This window comes from Pithys albifrons, chromosome 1 (genome assembly GCF_047495875.1).
Source record: "Pithys albifrons albifrons isolate INPA30051 chromosome 1, PitAlb_v1, whole genome shotgun sequence".
Taxonomy (NCBI): Eukaryota; Metazoa; Chordata; class Aves; order Passeriformes; family Thamnophilidae; genus Pithys; species Pithys albifrons.
This window is the reverse complement of record NC_092458.1, coordinates 95,039,930-95,056,213: the sequence shown is the minus strand read 5'-3', so window position 1 is coordinate 95,056,213 and position 16,284 is coordinate 95,039,930. Positions and strand designations below refer to the sequence as shown.

General features: G+C 36.2%; 1 protein-coding gene across 3 annotated transcripts in view; it reads left to right on the top strand.

Annotated features, from left to right (window-relative positions):
- The window catches only part of ABI3BP (ABI family member 3 binding protein), a 144,728-nt gene that overhangs the window by 54,750 nt on the left and 73,694 nt on the right, over nt 1–16,284 (top strand). For 2 of the 3 annotated variants that reach the window (XM_071561311.1, XM_071561304.1), the window contains exons 11-18: nt 3,906–3,986; nt 5,287–5,361; nt 8,784–8,849; nt 10,627–10,695; nt 12,642–12,716; nt 13,004–13,063; nt 13,448–13,513; nt 15,134–15,208. In XM_071561311.1, coding sequence (XP_071417412.1) covers nt 3,906–3,986; nt 5,287–5,361; nt 8,784–8,849; nt 10,627–10,695; nt 12,642–12,716; nt 13,004–13,063; nt 13,448–13,513; nt 15,134–15,208 — 567 coding nt within the window. Of the gene's footprint in view, nt 1–3,905; nt 3,987–5,286; nt 5,362–8,783; nt 8,850–10,626; nt 10,696–12,641; nt 12,717–13,003; nt 13,064–13,447; nt 13,514–14,070; nt 14,128–15,133; nt 15,209–16,284 lie in introns of all 3 variants that reach the window. The other variant, XM_071561297.1, reaches the window with a different exon arrangement.

Below are 16,284 nucleotides of genomic sequence, written 5' to 3'. Positions count from 1 at the left end.
GGCACCTGGGAAGGAGAGATTTAGTTCATTCTATTCCCTTTCTATTCCTTTATGTTCTGTAATTATGTTTATGCACTGGCATGTAGTAATTCTAACCATAAACGTGGCTGTCTCTAGACATAGAACAGAATTGTATGCCTATGAAGTTGGATAGTGTGTTTCATTATACCTGGTAATAATTTGCAAGTACTGTCTTTTTTCTGGTAAGAATTTAACAACCATTTGTTACAATTAAACATGTTCTTATTGCTATCACACCAATAGTTACTTACCAAAATATTTGGAGTAATTTTCATCTTCCATTTCATGCTTCCTTTGCGGTTTTGCTTCTATCTTCTTTTTTCCCTGTGACCATACCTTTCAGTCATTATTTGTTGATCTCAGCACCACTGTCTCATGTTAAAGTAGGGTATGTCACACTATTTAAAGAATGTATTCATTATGCTTACAGTATTTCAGTTAAAGAGGGAAAAATAGTCAGGAAACAGGGAAATGAAAGTAAACTCTTTAAAAGAAAAATGTTCTTCTAGTGTAATTCTGTCTCACTATGACATATGCAAAAATAACTTGAATAAGCATTTGAGCCTGGCTTTCATCAGTAACTCGAGCAAGAGATCTGAGCCCCAGCCTTTTGCAAGAGTTGCATTTGAGAGACAGTGTAATACATAGGCATGATTAATTGAGTTTAGCAATAGGATTTACTTCATTATATTTCATTCAGATATCACTATTGGAAAATCATATTCAGTTCTTTGAGTAATATATAGTAATTATTTGCTGTAGAAAGTTTAAAGACTAGTGTCAAAAGTGGCAACAGAACAGTGATTTGAAAGGAGCTCTGTGCTGCAGCAGCTGTTGTGTCATCAGCCATTCTAAGAGGGAAAAAAGGAGCCTGAAGTATTTCAGCAAGCAGGCCATCTAAAGTCTGCTCTTCTATTCCACTGAGTCTTTATCAAAGGGTGTGTTTTGTGATGTGACACAGTCTAGTAATTTTTTTAATGTATTTGTTAACCAGGCATCCCATCATTTTCTTAATTTCAAGGCTCCCCTCCCTTGGCATGCACCTCCATGGAAAGACTGTTAGTAAGCTCTTTCATTCCTTGTTTTTGCCAAGCTTGTTACAATATTTTCCACTCAGGACTAATTTATTCTTAACACAACAACATAAATTCATAGTCCTTTTTTTTCCCCTTCAATCTTTGAAATGTTGTCTAATATACCTCAAACAACTGCCACATTTTTTTCTTCCTGTTTAATGGAGTATGGGTCTTTTTATTAACTTCGTGAAGAAATTTGAGCCTACCAACACTTAGAAATATGATCACATTTGTCTGAGGCATGGAAGAACTGGAAGGCTGGAAGAACTGTGAAGGAGGGAACAGGCTAGAAATGAAAAGTACCACCTCTGAACCATTAACTAGGGCTAATGTTTAGTTGAGATAACTCCTTTGTTTGTTGCCATGTTTCTTAGGTTCTGTTCCTCCTGTCCTCCTTCTGGCCCCTGAAGACTTCCCCTTGTGCTCACATGGTATATTAGGAGTGAGGTTATTGCTTTCATCAGAATATCTTAATTCCTGTTTTGGAGGAAGAGAGGGTCAAGAGAAGTTAGAGGAAACATAGTTTAAGAAATGTTGCCTAAGTACATTCTTGCTGTATTGTATTGTGTCACAGTAAAGTACCTTACCTTGCTTGGTTGTGTTAACCCTTCGCTTTGTAGATCCCTTGAATGAACCAGTACATTAGGCTGAGTTTACCTGGTGCCCTGCATAGTCAGTGGCATTGTTCTTTTCTCTAATTTAGCTTTCAGAGCCTAAACTTTCTACTTTCTATATACTTTTTCACAAAAATGTCTGCTCTTTTTTCATGTCATCCCTACAATACTCTGTGCAAAACTGCGGAGAGCTTGATTTCTTTTGTCCCAGTTCTAGGCATGCTTTATTTTGTTCAGCTTGCTCAGATAATTTAGCTGACAAGACATACTTCATATAAGCATAAACCATCTGACCTCTAAAAAGAATCCAAAGCATATTAACTTCTGTGTTTGCTTTTGGTGTGGGATCGCTTGGGCATTTTTCATGATAACATCTCACCAATAAAAATGTTAATTTTTAAAGTACTTTGAGGTGTGAGTTTGCTAGTTATTGCGACAGTGAATTCCATAAGTTTCACAGAGAGAAATTGCTTCAATTTCTCTGTAGAATAAAATGCTCCTTTCACTGATGACAGTAAAAGCGCTTTGACTTATAAGCTGAATTTGACCCTAGTAAGGCACTGTCTGTAAAGACTTCAGATTTTGTGGCACTGAAAAGCACCCTACTCCAGACTAAAAAATAGTGTAATTGTTGTAACTGTAGTAGCATCTAAATAACTATTTGGAATGTGGAAAACAGCATGCTTTTTTCAGGAAATGAAAGAAGAAGCTGACCTTCATGGTCAGTTCTTGGTAGCACATTTCATAGATTGTGGAAGAATTGTGAAGAGCATGCTGGAAAAAACAAAAGTAACTGTCTTCCATTGTGTCTCGAAAGTGATATTTTATTGAACTGAATGAATACTAAAACTTATTGATATAATGATGCCAATCACCTATGGTAAAAATCTCTTTTGAGTACCAACATATGTGTCATGGATTTAGTTAAGCCCAGATTTAGGTTTTGGGTTTTAGAGCAAGCCCTGGAATATCAGCTGACTTGAGCTGGGTCAGACCAGCTGACTTCTACTAGACAATGCTATTCCATATGATATTCTGACATCATTTCAGATATAAAAAAGAGAGGAAGGAGGGAACTTCTTTTTCTTCCTTCTGGATGAGCAAAAAGTTGAGTGGCAGCTCAGGGCTCCTGGGAACAGACCAAGGCCCTTTGGCAGTTCTTTGTCTTTAGTGGGGAAGTCGAAATTTGTTTTCTGTTTGTTCTTGCAAACCTTTATTCTTAGTGTGTAGTTTGTATTTTATTTGGTTTCTATTTTATTTTCTCTTCTGTTTAATATACCATATCCTACTTTTGCTTTTTTGGAGAGAGAAGAAGGGACTTTGTCTCCCAAGTAATTACTTGTCATTTTGCCAAGTCACAACCATCACAATGTGGCAAATACTGGGCAGTTTGCTCTGTGGAAGGAATTACTTCTCTTGTCACATTCAAGGCTGATGCTTTGCCCTCCTGTGTTCCATATCCATAATCTCTGTCTTTTTATAGTCTGAGATGATCACTTGTGTTACTGTGTGAGTGACTAAATGCCTATGGGATCCCCAGCAAGGTGGAGAGGAAAGAAGTGGTCTTGGCTTACCATTGCAATTAATTGCTATGTGGAAGAGCTGGAAGGGTACAGTTATTCACTAATACATGTTTTAACCTGACCAGTGATTCAGTTTAGGTATATTTAATGGCTGTTTAATAAACTACCCATGCTTTACTCTGAAGATGTAGAGTTAGAGGAATGAATGGAAATCAAAACCCACAAAACCCCAAAAATGAAAGAGCTGAGGTATTATAGGTGAATATTTATTCTTTTCCTGATAATTTTTATATTAGAAGGGTTAAAAAATTCAGAATAGCAGGGGAAATATTTGTAAATACACATCATGATATAATGGATCTTGTTTATAATGTATATCATAATGAATTTGGGAGGCTGTAACAGAAATACAGTGTGAGATTCTGATCTTAAATTTTCTCTCTGTGACTTATATTTTCCTGTTTATGTAAAACTGAAACAAAATAATCCAAAACATCATATAGACACATCTGAAAACAAAAATAAATATTAATCATGATGGAGTTGAGCAGCTGTAGAAATTGCTTTAATTGAGTGACATAAAATGGTGGTAAGAAAAGCAATGGACTTTGGGCAGTAGATAAAGAAAAGCTTGGAGGGATTCTAAATTAAATAAAGCTTCTTTCTTCTAGCTCAGGCTGAAAGAACACATGGACCTGAGGAATTTAAATCAACGCCTAAACCCAAATTGGTGCAAACTCAAAACATACTGGGTAACTAATTTTGCTGCTACTTACATTCTTTGTACATTAAATGCTTTTTTCACCTCCAGCAGATTTTTTCTACTACTTGCTGCATTCCCTTTGTATTGGCTGCAAAGGAAGTACTAATTAAAAAATTCTGGTTCCTTTTGTGTTTCCAGTGACTCACCTTGGAATAAAATATAAAGCAGGATACATCTAGCTCTGGCTGAACTGTGGCTTTCACAGATTTTACTGGGTGATTCAATTTTATTTTTCAAATATTTCCATGTGATCTGCATGGTCAGTGTAACATAAAATTTCCATCTGTAAAATTTCCCTTAGTGATAAAATTGAAATAACTACCTCCTTGTTTTTTTCCTGATGACAGATTCATTTCAGTAACATCAACAGTGATGCATATGGACAATTTTATATTGCATGTGATGTGATATAATTGTATTTGCCCTGGAGGAAAGAAAAACTCTACTGATTTTTTCTTATTTTTTGTCTCAATGTTGTATTGTTAGTTTTGTGATTTGGAGCAGCTTCTATTTACTTCTGGCATTCAGAATTCTAAATTCTCTAATATTGATCTTATAGCTTGTACTTAATCCCCAAACCAAGCAAAATTATGAAGAAAAATCTAACTCTGAGATTGCATTTTTTTTTATTTCTTTCCTAAACTTTGATTAGATTTTTCTAAAGCACAGGAGGCCTACATACAGAAGGATACATAAAGGGAAGGATTAGAAGCAGTTGCAGGACTGAAATACAGACCTTCCCATGAAGAAGACTGTTAAGGCTTCTCAATAGATATGTTTTTATGTAATCCCATTGATTCATGTTAGTATCCTACACTAGCTTTTGTCTTTGTTCATTTACAGTTGAAAGGAAATTTCCAGAATTTACTGAAGCTAAACTGCCAACCTAATTTTCAGTTTAACTTTTAAGCAGCTTTTTAAAATAATACTTAGCCTTTCTCATTTTTGCCATGCTTGTAAAGACCACAAATATGAAACTTAATCAAAGTAGATCACTGATTAATTTCAAAGCAGGTGGTCATAATTACTGATAGAGGTTCATTAACATACTTCTGTGATTGATGGCTCCTTACATTACAATTAGGGGAAAAGGGATATCTTTCATATTCCCCATACCTTTTTAAGTGACAAATTTATGTGGTTTTTTTTCCTAGGATGGAACTACTTCTTCTGTTTAATTAAATATCATTGTTTTCAGGAATGAGTAGTTTATAAGCCAAATACTGATCCATGCTGTGTCTTGTGGTGTATTTAACCAAGTAAAGTTTTGGTTATTTCTTTTATCATAGCTTCTAATGAAATACAGCTACTTCCTTCTGGATCCAGAATCTTTGATGCTCCAAAAAGTCCATTGACAGAACGTGGTAATTACTTTCTTTGTAAATACTGAAAAATTATCGTCATAAAATTTACAAATTCCTTCTTTCATTTTAAGCCTGGTTTCGCTTTATTGCTGTGACAGATTATTGCTGCATTTAAGACAAGAAAACAAACAGAAGTTCATGAGGATATATGGGCTAAATTTTATCTATCAGATAAAACTTATGTAAAAACTTGTAACTTAAACTTAGATAAAATTTGGCTTTTAGTTTTGTAATTATCTTGGAAGAACCCCATAAGCCTCTGAGACTGACTGTATTTAAACAACTTGAGTACTGTTTCAGCCAACATCAGTTCTGTGGGTCTTCACGTACTTCGCAAAATTCGTGTGTGCTTGATTAAAATAATGCCATAATTTGTAGATGTTGTTGTGGTTTAAGTATTCATAAATTAGATTTGTTAGTTGTTCATAATGAATTTCACAATTTGAAAGGTCTGATATTTAAGAAAGTATGGTGCTGCTCACATTTTCAAAATAGTTTTACTTGTTTTATTGTCATAATGTTATGATCAAAATCTTATGGGCAAAGAGGAAGCATACAATTTCTTTCTTTTTCTTAAAGTTATATATTAAATATATAGACATTTACATGTATGTATAATTTTATAGATATACCTATTTAAATATATGCATATACATGTATATGTATATAACAGTAATAATTTATTTTTGTGTAATGGAAATGTTTAATAGTCTATCTAAGTCAAGAATCATCATTAGTTTAGATTTAAGTCTTACTGCAAAGCAAAGAAGATTAATGCACGTGGAGTATTTATGTATAGCAAAAGCCCCAACAACAGGAGTATGTAATTAAAACAGTAACACATAAACTTCTTAGTTTCTACCCTTTTTCCTGGTGTTTTGCACATCCTTTCATTACACAACTCTGCTCTAAGCTTAGTGCTTTGATGATTGTGTTGGTGATGAGTGGGGATGTGTCAACAAGTTGTGAGCATTTGGAGTCCTATGCTGGGAGGAATATGATGTTCATGTTGATGATTTCTTCCTCCTCTCTTTTTTCTTTCTTTTTTTCTTCTGCTGAGAGACATCTTAGATCTGAATCCACCATATAGGGAGCCATTTGTGTATGTTAGATGTTATTTCTGTATTCTTGTTGTTACCCCTAACATTAATTTTGTCCAGCTCCATGTGTGCAGTTTTTACAACTGCCCATTGCTAAGCTGTTTATGGCATGGGGGCTGCAGTGCCAAACCTAGTCCCTGTCTCTTATCATCTCACACCTCTACATCATAACCTGTGTCTTCCTTTCTCAAGACCTCTGCTTTCATAACAGGCTTGTATAGCCAAATCTACACAAACATTTGTTTGTTGCTGCTTTCTGTATTAACAGCAAGTTACCTGAGTGCCTTTTAACCAGACTAATCAGATTAATTATATTTCACTAAGCATTAGTCAAGAAATTAACATAGAACAGTGCTGGCTTATTTAGAGGGCACACTCTCACATATTGTAGTCTGCCAACTTTTAAAATAATTTCCAGAAAAATCTCCTAGTTCTTGAAATGCATATTTGAACCAGATTCCAAAGAACCTGAAAATTATCTTCACAATTTTTTACTTAATTTGATAGAGTTTTTGACAGCTCTTTTACAGGTATGTTTGAGGGGATGGAAATAGACACATTTTTACTGTAGTGAAATACATTTGGTTAAATCTAGTTAGGGGCAGAACCTATTTGCAATAAATGTAGTTGAAAACCTGAAAAATTACTAGGGTTGAAGTATTTTAGCTTTCTGCTGAGGAATAATAACTCAATCCTATGTTTGTCTTAGTGGTAAAGGTAGAATAATAACAACAGTTGAGGGAAAATACATGTTTCATTCAAGTATCTAGTTTGGTTTTGTTCTATGTCTTCCATTAGTTTCAGTTACCAAAAGTGGGATTTCATTATGTAAGGCTGCACCCAGTCCCTGGGTCAGCAGGAGCATCTGTACCTCCCGTGAAGTCGATGCTGAAGTCAAAGGCATTTTGTGAGAGTGAGGGGGTGGTTATACAGAGGAGATTTCTCTGCACCATGCCTCTGCATGCCTTGATCACATGCTGCTATAAAATCAGCAAAGAAAGCAAAATTTTATTTATGAAGTTCTAGTGCCTCTGACCTGTTTCTGCCCTAGTTCCCCTGGAGACTTTTTTTCCCTTTATTTTTCCTATCTTGATTATGCTAGAGGGAGATATCTCCTTTCTTTTATAAACTTCCTGTGTAACCAGTATATTTTGCATTCAAATGTTTCTGAAAAGATAGCTTTGTTAACATGCCCTCAGTGTTCTGATGCCTTTGGGAGGTCTCTCATAGTTCTTACTAGATCTAAAGGGATCAATGACAAAAGCTGTGAATCATATGGCTTTTGGTATTATTTTCTTCTCTATAAATATAGAACAGAATGGTTCCAGTTGCAAGGGACTTACAATGATCTTCTGGTCCAACTGCTGAGTCCAACTATAACAGGATAGTAACCTGGAATACAATTGCTAGTGTGATAAAGTGGACTGAAAGTAAATAGGAAAGCAGATCCAACATGTGAAATAAAAGTCTATTCACTTTTTTGGCATATATTCATATTGCCTACATTAGAAATGAACCCTACACCAAGTAATTTCAATTTTTTTTAATCTCAAGCATTCAGGGAAGTTTAAATTTTAAATTTTGGTATGACTGCTTTTCAAAAATTCTCCACTTGATAAACACCAATTAAAAATAGAGATGGAAATTTCCTCTTTCAAATACATTATAACCTTAATGGGCATAAGTGACTGGTGCCTTTAAATTTACTGGAAAGAATAGTATTTACTGTCCAGTAAGTGCTGAATAGGATCTGATTCTTAAAAGTAGGACAGGAGTGCAAAACCTGCACATGATGGAAACTTGTTCATGACGGATTTTAGGTGAGAATGCCCAACTCCATCTTGACTCCCTGCTTGCATTAAAGCACATTTCAGGTTATCCATACTTCAAAGCTAAATGAACAGAAGGTCTTTGTAATAATCTTCATTACGGGTAACAGATAAAAGATGCTGTTTACTAACTTTCACAGTTATGTCACTGACTTTGTTGTATTACTCCTTTCTTTTCCTGTTATAACTCCTTTAAAAAGTTACACATAATGTAATAGTGACCAGTTTATAGACCTGTAAGTGCTGTGAAAATCAAACTTACTGTGTTTGGGTTGTAGCTGCCTTGCTGTGAATAGAAACCTCTTAAATAATACGGATTCAGCCTGATTAGATAATGTATGCTAAAATATGAATGGGGTAATAATTAATAGAACAAGGAGACCTTCAAACCAAACAAAAACTTGTTAGTTATAGTTTAAATTAGGTTTTGTATCACTTGCAAGGAGAATGTCTGTCTTGGAATATAAAAACAATTTTTCATGTTTGCTCTTAGCTACTCAGAGCCCAACCTTGGAATCCGTATCTCTACTTTCTGCAGACACCAGAGAGATGGAAATGGGTAACTAGCAGATTAGTTCCATGACTTTTTTTTGATTATCTGATCACCACAGAGATCTGCAAATGGTAACATCTGCTTTAGAATCTTAACTACCAACACTCACAGTGAGCTGCTTGTTCACCATTCTCATTTCTGAGTAACCAGCTGAAAAACTTATTTCTTATTGGCTGAAGAACTTTAAACACAGTGTTGTCATATCTCATCAATACCATATTTCTTTTTGTATAGCTGCAGCTCTTACCCAGAACATTTAATAGGATAGAATTCCTTGCTAGTAAGAATTCTTTTAGGCATGTGGAACTCACATTTCAAGGACAGAAAACTGTATTGCCAGCCATAATCTCCTGTTGTCATGGCAGTTGTCTCACATCTCATTTTAGGTCATCTGCCCTCTTGCTCAGCTCTGCATTCACTTCATCTGGAACTGCACAGCAATCATTCACTAAGCTATTTCATGCTAATCCATCAAGTCACAGGTCTCTCAGCTTTATAAGCTCAGATTCTTTTTTCAGCTTTTGAGGAAAACCAGCCTGTTTCTTCAGGATCCCAACCATCTGGGATCATAGAAGTGTAATCAACCAGATCCAGTAATCGTTTCTCATAAGGTTAATCCCTGTGACAGTTAGGAATTTTTAAAGGAGACATAGTGCCTCTCATTAAATAGTTTGCTCAGATTGACATAAATGAAGAATGACTGTAGGTATGAAAGTGCTGCATAAAACCACCAAATTTTTAATGACATTTTATATGTATTGAACTAGTAGTTCAGAACTTTTTCCATATTTGACAACAGCATATAATTCTTAGCTTTAAATTAAGTTGGACTTGGAGTAAAAAGCAAATTTAAATAGGCCTGTCCACACCTGAGTTCCATAAATGGAATATCCTGATTTGCTGAAGTATTCAGAGTTGCAAGAAATGAATGGAAACTGCAGAAATTTCAACATGTTTTGAAACTGTAGCTCTTCTTTTAGCCTTTCTGTATAAACATAGGCATAATTCTAAGTGCCTGGATTTCACAAAATAGCAGTATCAAACCATATCATTAAAGATTCAGGTACTGTCTTGGTCCTTAGAAAATTTCTATTACGTGTTTTTCTTATGTTATAGTTGTTATTTACTTGGGGCAACAGACAGTTACCCAAATGAAGGGAAAAAAATGAGATGAGAGCCAGTTGGAATGGTTTCATTTCATTAGCATGCCAATAGTGTAATGCCTGGTGCATGTGTTTATGGAAGAAATTAACACAGGAGGAAATCCATTGCAAAGGGGAATTTGGTTGCAACTGTCAGCCATTCCCATCTGACAAAGGACAGTTTATATGTTTCATTTGGTCCAGTTCCTGTTTTGTCATCCTTTCTCCTTTTTCACTTTCAGCACCTCTATCTATATCCTCCTTCCTGATCCTAGGAGCTCTAGACAAAAATTCCATGCAGTCCCAGTTTGCTACTTTTTGTTCATAATTTGTCCTCCTATTTTGAAGAGCCTTCTATTTCTCCTTTTTAACTCTATAGATCAACTTTTTGTGTGTGATTCTGAGAACAATTTGGTCATTAATTGCACTACATATCTGTGCATTAATGCATGTTTTTGGAAATAAATTTCTAGTCACACTTAATTGGTTATTGTACATTTCAGACTCTACCTCTCTGTGGAACATAATGTGTTTAATATCACCCTCAAGTTTTGTCAGCTTATAAAAGAACACAATGCTGTTGCAGGATGGTCCTTGTCATTTCAAAACAACACAGCATGATTTTTGCTTTTATTTTCCAGCTTCACATCACTTTCTTCAGGTTATTTCTACTCCTCAAATTTTTACTTCTCCAGAAACACCAGGCACTGGTAAATTATATTATTTCAGAAGCATACACATTTGATTGGTTAGTGCTGGAAAGTTTATTACTCTCCCCTGCTGATGATTTCAGACAGCTTTTACATACTGCTCTCCTTGAGGGTTGCCTTATGCATTGTTTGTTCAAATTCTGTATCAGAATCCTCATTCCTGGGATAAGGCACAGCAGTTTTATAGCAAGACTACAACTAGCAAGAGAATAATGCAGTATTGATTAAATAGGTGTGTCAAGAAAAGATTTCAATTTTGCAAGATTTAAGACTGTTACAGTCAAGTAAAAATAAGATAATTTTTAGTGATAAGATTTTTTCCTTTCTCTCTTTCTGTCAGTTTTTCAATGTTCATACACATTTTGCTATTATTTTTCCTATGTATTGTCTTAAAATAAAAAAGTAAACACATCTCAGGACAGACCTTTCTAATTAAACTATACTTTGAGTTATAGCTTTGGAAATAAATTGTTTTTCCTGTAGCCTTTAGTATATGAGGGTGCTTAAGTTTTTTAAGCCTTTTTTGAGCATGAACAAGTTAAGAGGTGAGGGCAATAGGGCAGGGGTAGGAGGAGGTGAAGGAGGAAGGAAAACAGTTCATTGCCCAGATCTTCTTTGACCAATGCAGCAATAGTCTTCTAAGTTCTCTGTTGAATAGTCTACTGGTTCTTGGCATCCCAATACAGTTTAGATTTGCTGCATTATTCTACAAAGCACCCTACTCCCAGATAATGATTTTAAATCAAGTTAGTTCATTCTATTACATGGGACACCTAGGACCAAATCTCACTGAAAAAAACATTGGTTGAAATTGAGATAAGATAATGAGAGCTAAGTGACTTACCTGAAATCACAATTTTGCCTAAATTTTCTGAATAATTCTTAACTTCGTGGATACATTTGGTATAAGTTGCAGAGCTTTTTTTTTCAGATGTTATTTATGGCAATTGTGTGTAAAACATTCTGTGAACATTTGCACACTTGGGAAAATAGAATAACATCTTCAACTGAGTAATTAATGAGAGCATTTAAAATACTTAGATAAAGAAGGATCATTTTGTAAATAAAAAAATTAATAATGAATCCTCTTCAGAGGAGTGGAAGGTAAATTTTCTCTCCCCAAAAGGTTCCTTAATTTATTTACATGAAATTATCTCATGTAGGGGTTTTGTTTTGTTTTGTTTTGTTTGTTTGTTTGCCGCTATAGGCACTACTGAGTTAGAAATATCCATGCCCATAATTACTACAGAGCTTCAGTTGTCAGAAATAGGATGGGGTAAAATTGATAACTTTATTTAGTTGCAAATATTTTCTTTCTTTTTTTTTTAAAATCTTGCTGATACTTTTGGAAGCTTTCCATTGCTTTAGTTGTCACCATCCCTGTAATTCATACAAATTGTTGCTGCCATTACCTACATTCTCATCTGCATTCATCATTCATCTTTCTAGATGGAGGATCAGGGATGTAGAGGTGCGTTTCCTTTAGTTGATTGTGTTTGGTTTTCTCATTAATGAGGTTCCCACCTGTGGAACTGCCTTTCTCAGTTTGGGGGTTTTTGTTCTCAGAGAACTTCACTGTGACATGGAATAAAAAAAGTAACATATATTTCTGGATAATATTTCTGTGGAAAGATTGTTTAGAGTAGCTTTATATTGGCCAGCCCACTAACAATTTTCTGGATCAAAAGGTGTTTTCTTACCACTTCCCATGCATAATATGTTACAATTATTGAGCATTCTCTTTAGTATGAATAATTAGGTCATCTGGTGCCCACATCAACTTCCACACCTGACTAACAGTCCATGAGACAGAGTAATGCTTAGGTGATTTGCAAGCAATTTTCCTTGTGCTTCCATTTTAACAATACATTTGTCTGCTGATTCCTATGCTATCCAAGCAGTTCTGAGGCAATTTTAATCCTTTTAACACAAGATTATCTTTTCAGATTTAGGTGGAAGGAAGTCTCTTTCTTCAAGACCCACAACATCTGGCATACCAGAAATGCCACCAATCTCATCTGGTAATGGTATCTCTCTTCATTGTGGTTCTCCTGACATCTAGGCAGTCACTTAAAAGACACAACAATGCTTTGCTAAATGGAGATCTTATTCTGATTTGTTAGTGTACCTGGAGAGAGAGACCAGTTATATCTTCTGCAACATCTGAAATTTAAAAAGAAATGTCAGAATTATAAAGACTGAGGGGTTTTTTTTACATTGGTAAACAGTTAGCTAGATTATCCTGTGGGTTGTTGTCCAGTTTTTTGCGGAATGGATATCTCAAGATCATTTCCATGTCTGACCGTAGCAACCAAGACACCAGATCTGGAATCCACCTCATCTGATTCACCAGAAACTACAAGGATGGGTAAATAGCCAGCCATTCCCTTCCTCCAATGATTACTTTGGCAATGCTTTCCTCTGCAGGGATGAGCCTGTTCACGTGTGCTGGTGTCCTGTAAAGGTGTGGTCAATTATGTGGTTGGAGCTTTATGGCTCCTTATGAGAAATTGTTCCATCTGTGAGCTTTCTGCAGCCTTTTCTGGGATTCCACTTCTAGGTTTGCTCTCACACCTCAGGCTACCTATGCCTGTTGAAAGACAGCATCATGCTGCTGTGGGGACTGAGACTGTGACCTCGCAGCCTGGCCCAAGCAGGGCCATGTCTCCTTGTTTATAGCTCTGTCTTGATATGACCTGTGCAACAGCAGCCTGTCTGAGGACCTGAAGGTGCTTTCTGTGTTTCATCTTAGCTACTCGAAGACCAAGGCTGAAGTCCACCACTCCTTCCTCCCTGGCAACCCAGCCAGCTGGGATGGGTAACTAGCAAAACCCTTCTTTGTCCATTGCCTCACATCTCTCTCACTTCCCATCACACCTCCCGCTCCAACCCACCCGGCATCCTTGTCATCTTCCATGGAGAGTATGAAGACTTGTTGCTGCAGCTTGGCTTGCTCACGTTCTCACCACGCTGTTCTGCAGATTTGTTGTTTGATCCCATGCTTTTCCATTGCTGATGCAGGAAACATGTGACATCTTGCACAGAGACCATGTCATTGCACCTTGCCTTCAGCTCCATTCCCCCGCTTCTTTGTGTTTTGGGAGCTAGTCTTGCTTTTTCTGTCACATTCAAAGATGACAGCATTCTTCAGAGGCCATTCCCATCTGGGCTGGCACGGGAGGGCAGTACAGCAGTTGAGCCACCCTCCAGGGATTCCACAGGTTCAGCTGATTGTTGCTTCACCACTGGCTTTCATGGTAGCTGGTTGTCTTCTGCCCACACCTTTCCATTGCCATCACCTGAAAGTGGGAATGCTGTGCTCTGCTGTTGCTTTTGAGATCATGTCAGGGTTTTAAGATCAGTGCCTCTTTTCAGGTTTTGGTGAATCATGGCATGTTTCTTCAAGGTTCAAGATACCGTCAGCCTTTGGTGGTAACTATTTCTTGCAGATCTGGTAGCGATGCAAGGCAGAAATTATCCCAAGAGATCTTGTTGTGCTTTTAGTCAACATGCTATTACTCTTGGGCCTACACTGGGGTAAAAAGCATAAGCATAGAGGTATAAAGGCATTTTGTGAAAAGCCATATTTACTTCAAGCATTGGATATGGCATTTGGCAACAATGGATGGAGGTGCTTGTGGCAACAGCTTCTTTCACACCAGCAGGTGTGCAGGATCAGTCCTGTGTGCTGGCAGTACTTTGTGGCCCATGAGGTAACAAAGCATTACAGGAGCAGGCTGGTGAATATAAAATCTGAAACTGAGTGCAAGATAAAATGTAATGAGCAGTATTCAATGTCTTGGCACTTTTGTCTGTAGCTGTCTTTTTCCTTATCACCTATGTCACACACTTCGTGCTCTTTTCCAGGGAAGTCACATTCCTTACCTTGCTTTACTCAAAGTAATTTTCCTACCTTTCTTGTTTTTACAGCGAAGAAATCAGATCCTTGTAATTATAACAAAGCATATAAATTTGACTGGGCTAAGGATATTCCTTTCCCTTTCCCTGTCTGGTTATGTTGTCTTAATCACTTTTTTCTTTTACTTTTTCCAGTTTTTTTAATTGGATTTTTTCAGTATCTTCATTTCATAAATTTGTGTTCTCATTTTCTCTATTTGCCCAGTGTTCTTGGACTTCTTCAGATTTATTGGATTTCCTACTAACCTCATGAGAATTTTTTTCCAGTTTTCTTGTGTCATTCCATTTAATTTGTTGCATCATATTTATATGGTTTTACACCTCTGTCTAAATTAATTTTTCTTTTTAAAATTCTGATTATTTTGCGGAATACATTTTTATGTTTCTTTCAGTTCTTTATTTATTATTCCAGTTAGTTTTATTATTCATACTCTAAACCATCAAGTCCATGGTTGCAGGCGATGCCATGGTGTGATGGTTCATGTGTTTTTTAAATAATAAGCCACAATTTTCTTTACAGCCTCCCATGACTTTCTTCACGTTACTTCCACTCCTCAAACTTCTGCATCTCCAAAAATGTCAGAGAAAGAGACTGGTAAATGGCATATGTTTTATTTCCTGTCCTTGGTCTTTTTTTGATATTTAAGTGTTACTATTCTGATGTTTGTAATTTGTCCTGTATTTTTAATGTTGCCTCCAGTGGTCTTTCTATTGGTCATTAAGGCTTCATGTTATTTGTAATAATTGTGAGTGTCAGTGTCGGGCAGTTCTGGCCTCAAGTAAGTGATGCTAATACCATCTGGCTTTTTCAGGCTAGTGTCATATTACTGAATGGCTGTGATGGGGACCATGGAGCAGAATTTAGCACTTGAAAGGACATTGTCCACCTTTGATGAACTTTGGGTAACCAGCATAACAGTTGTCCTTTGAGAAGGGAGTGTTTTGTCTTTAGCCAGTATGCACCTTTCAAAGACACTTGTCTGAACACTGGTTTCCTGTTACAATTTTTGAAGTCATCTCTAATATTCAAAAGACTACTGCAGTACAGAATTTGTATGTTAAAAGTTATTTGTGCAATTACTTCTGCTAATAATTTAGTATTTCTCCCCATGTATTTATGAAGAATATAGGGTTTTTACACATACTACATGCATTTGCATTTGAGCATGAGATTTTTCCCAGAATATAGTCATAAAAAATAATAGAGGGCTGCAGTGAGGTTCTTGTCTGTGTTTCTATTCATGCTAGCATGATAGAAGCAAGTGATATTTTATTACATCATTGTATCAAACATCATTCTCTTTCTAGGGACCAACTGAAATGGGGTAAATGAGCATTAACTTATTTTGTCATCCGGAGATCAATTTATTACATCATAACAGACTGTTCGTGTTTTCTCTAGTCTTATTTGTTAGGGTTTGGTCAGTGTTCTTTTAGTTTCTCACCACAGATAAATTTAGCAAGCCTTAGCTTTTATCTGTTGCAGAATTCACACTGAACACAAACATGATGCAGCTGTGCTCATACTCTGTGGGTGGTGCTGACAGTTATCCTGTCTCCACATAAATGCAATACTTTTGTTTTCTTTTGAAGTCGAGAACTCCACTTATCCAAGGTCATTTCAGTCAAGTCAAACTATCTTCATTAGATAGAAAACTTTTAGCAGTAAAA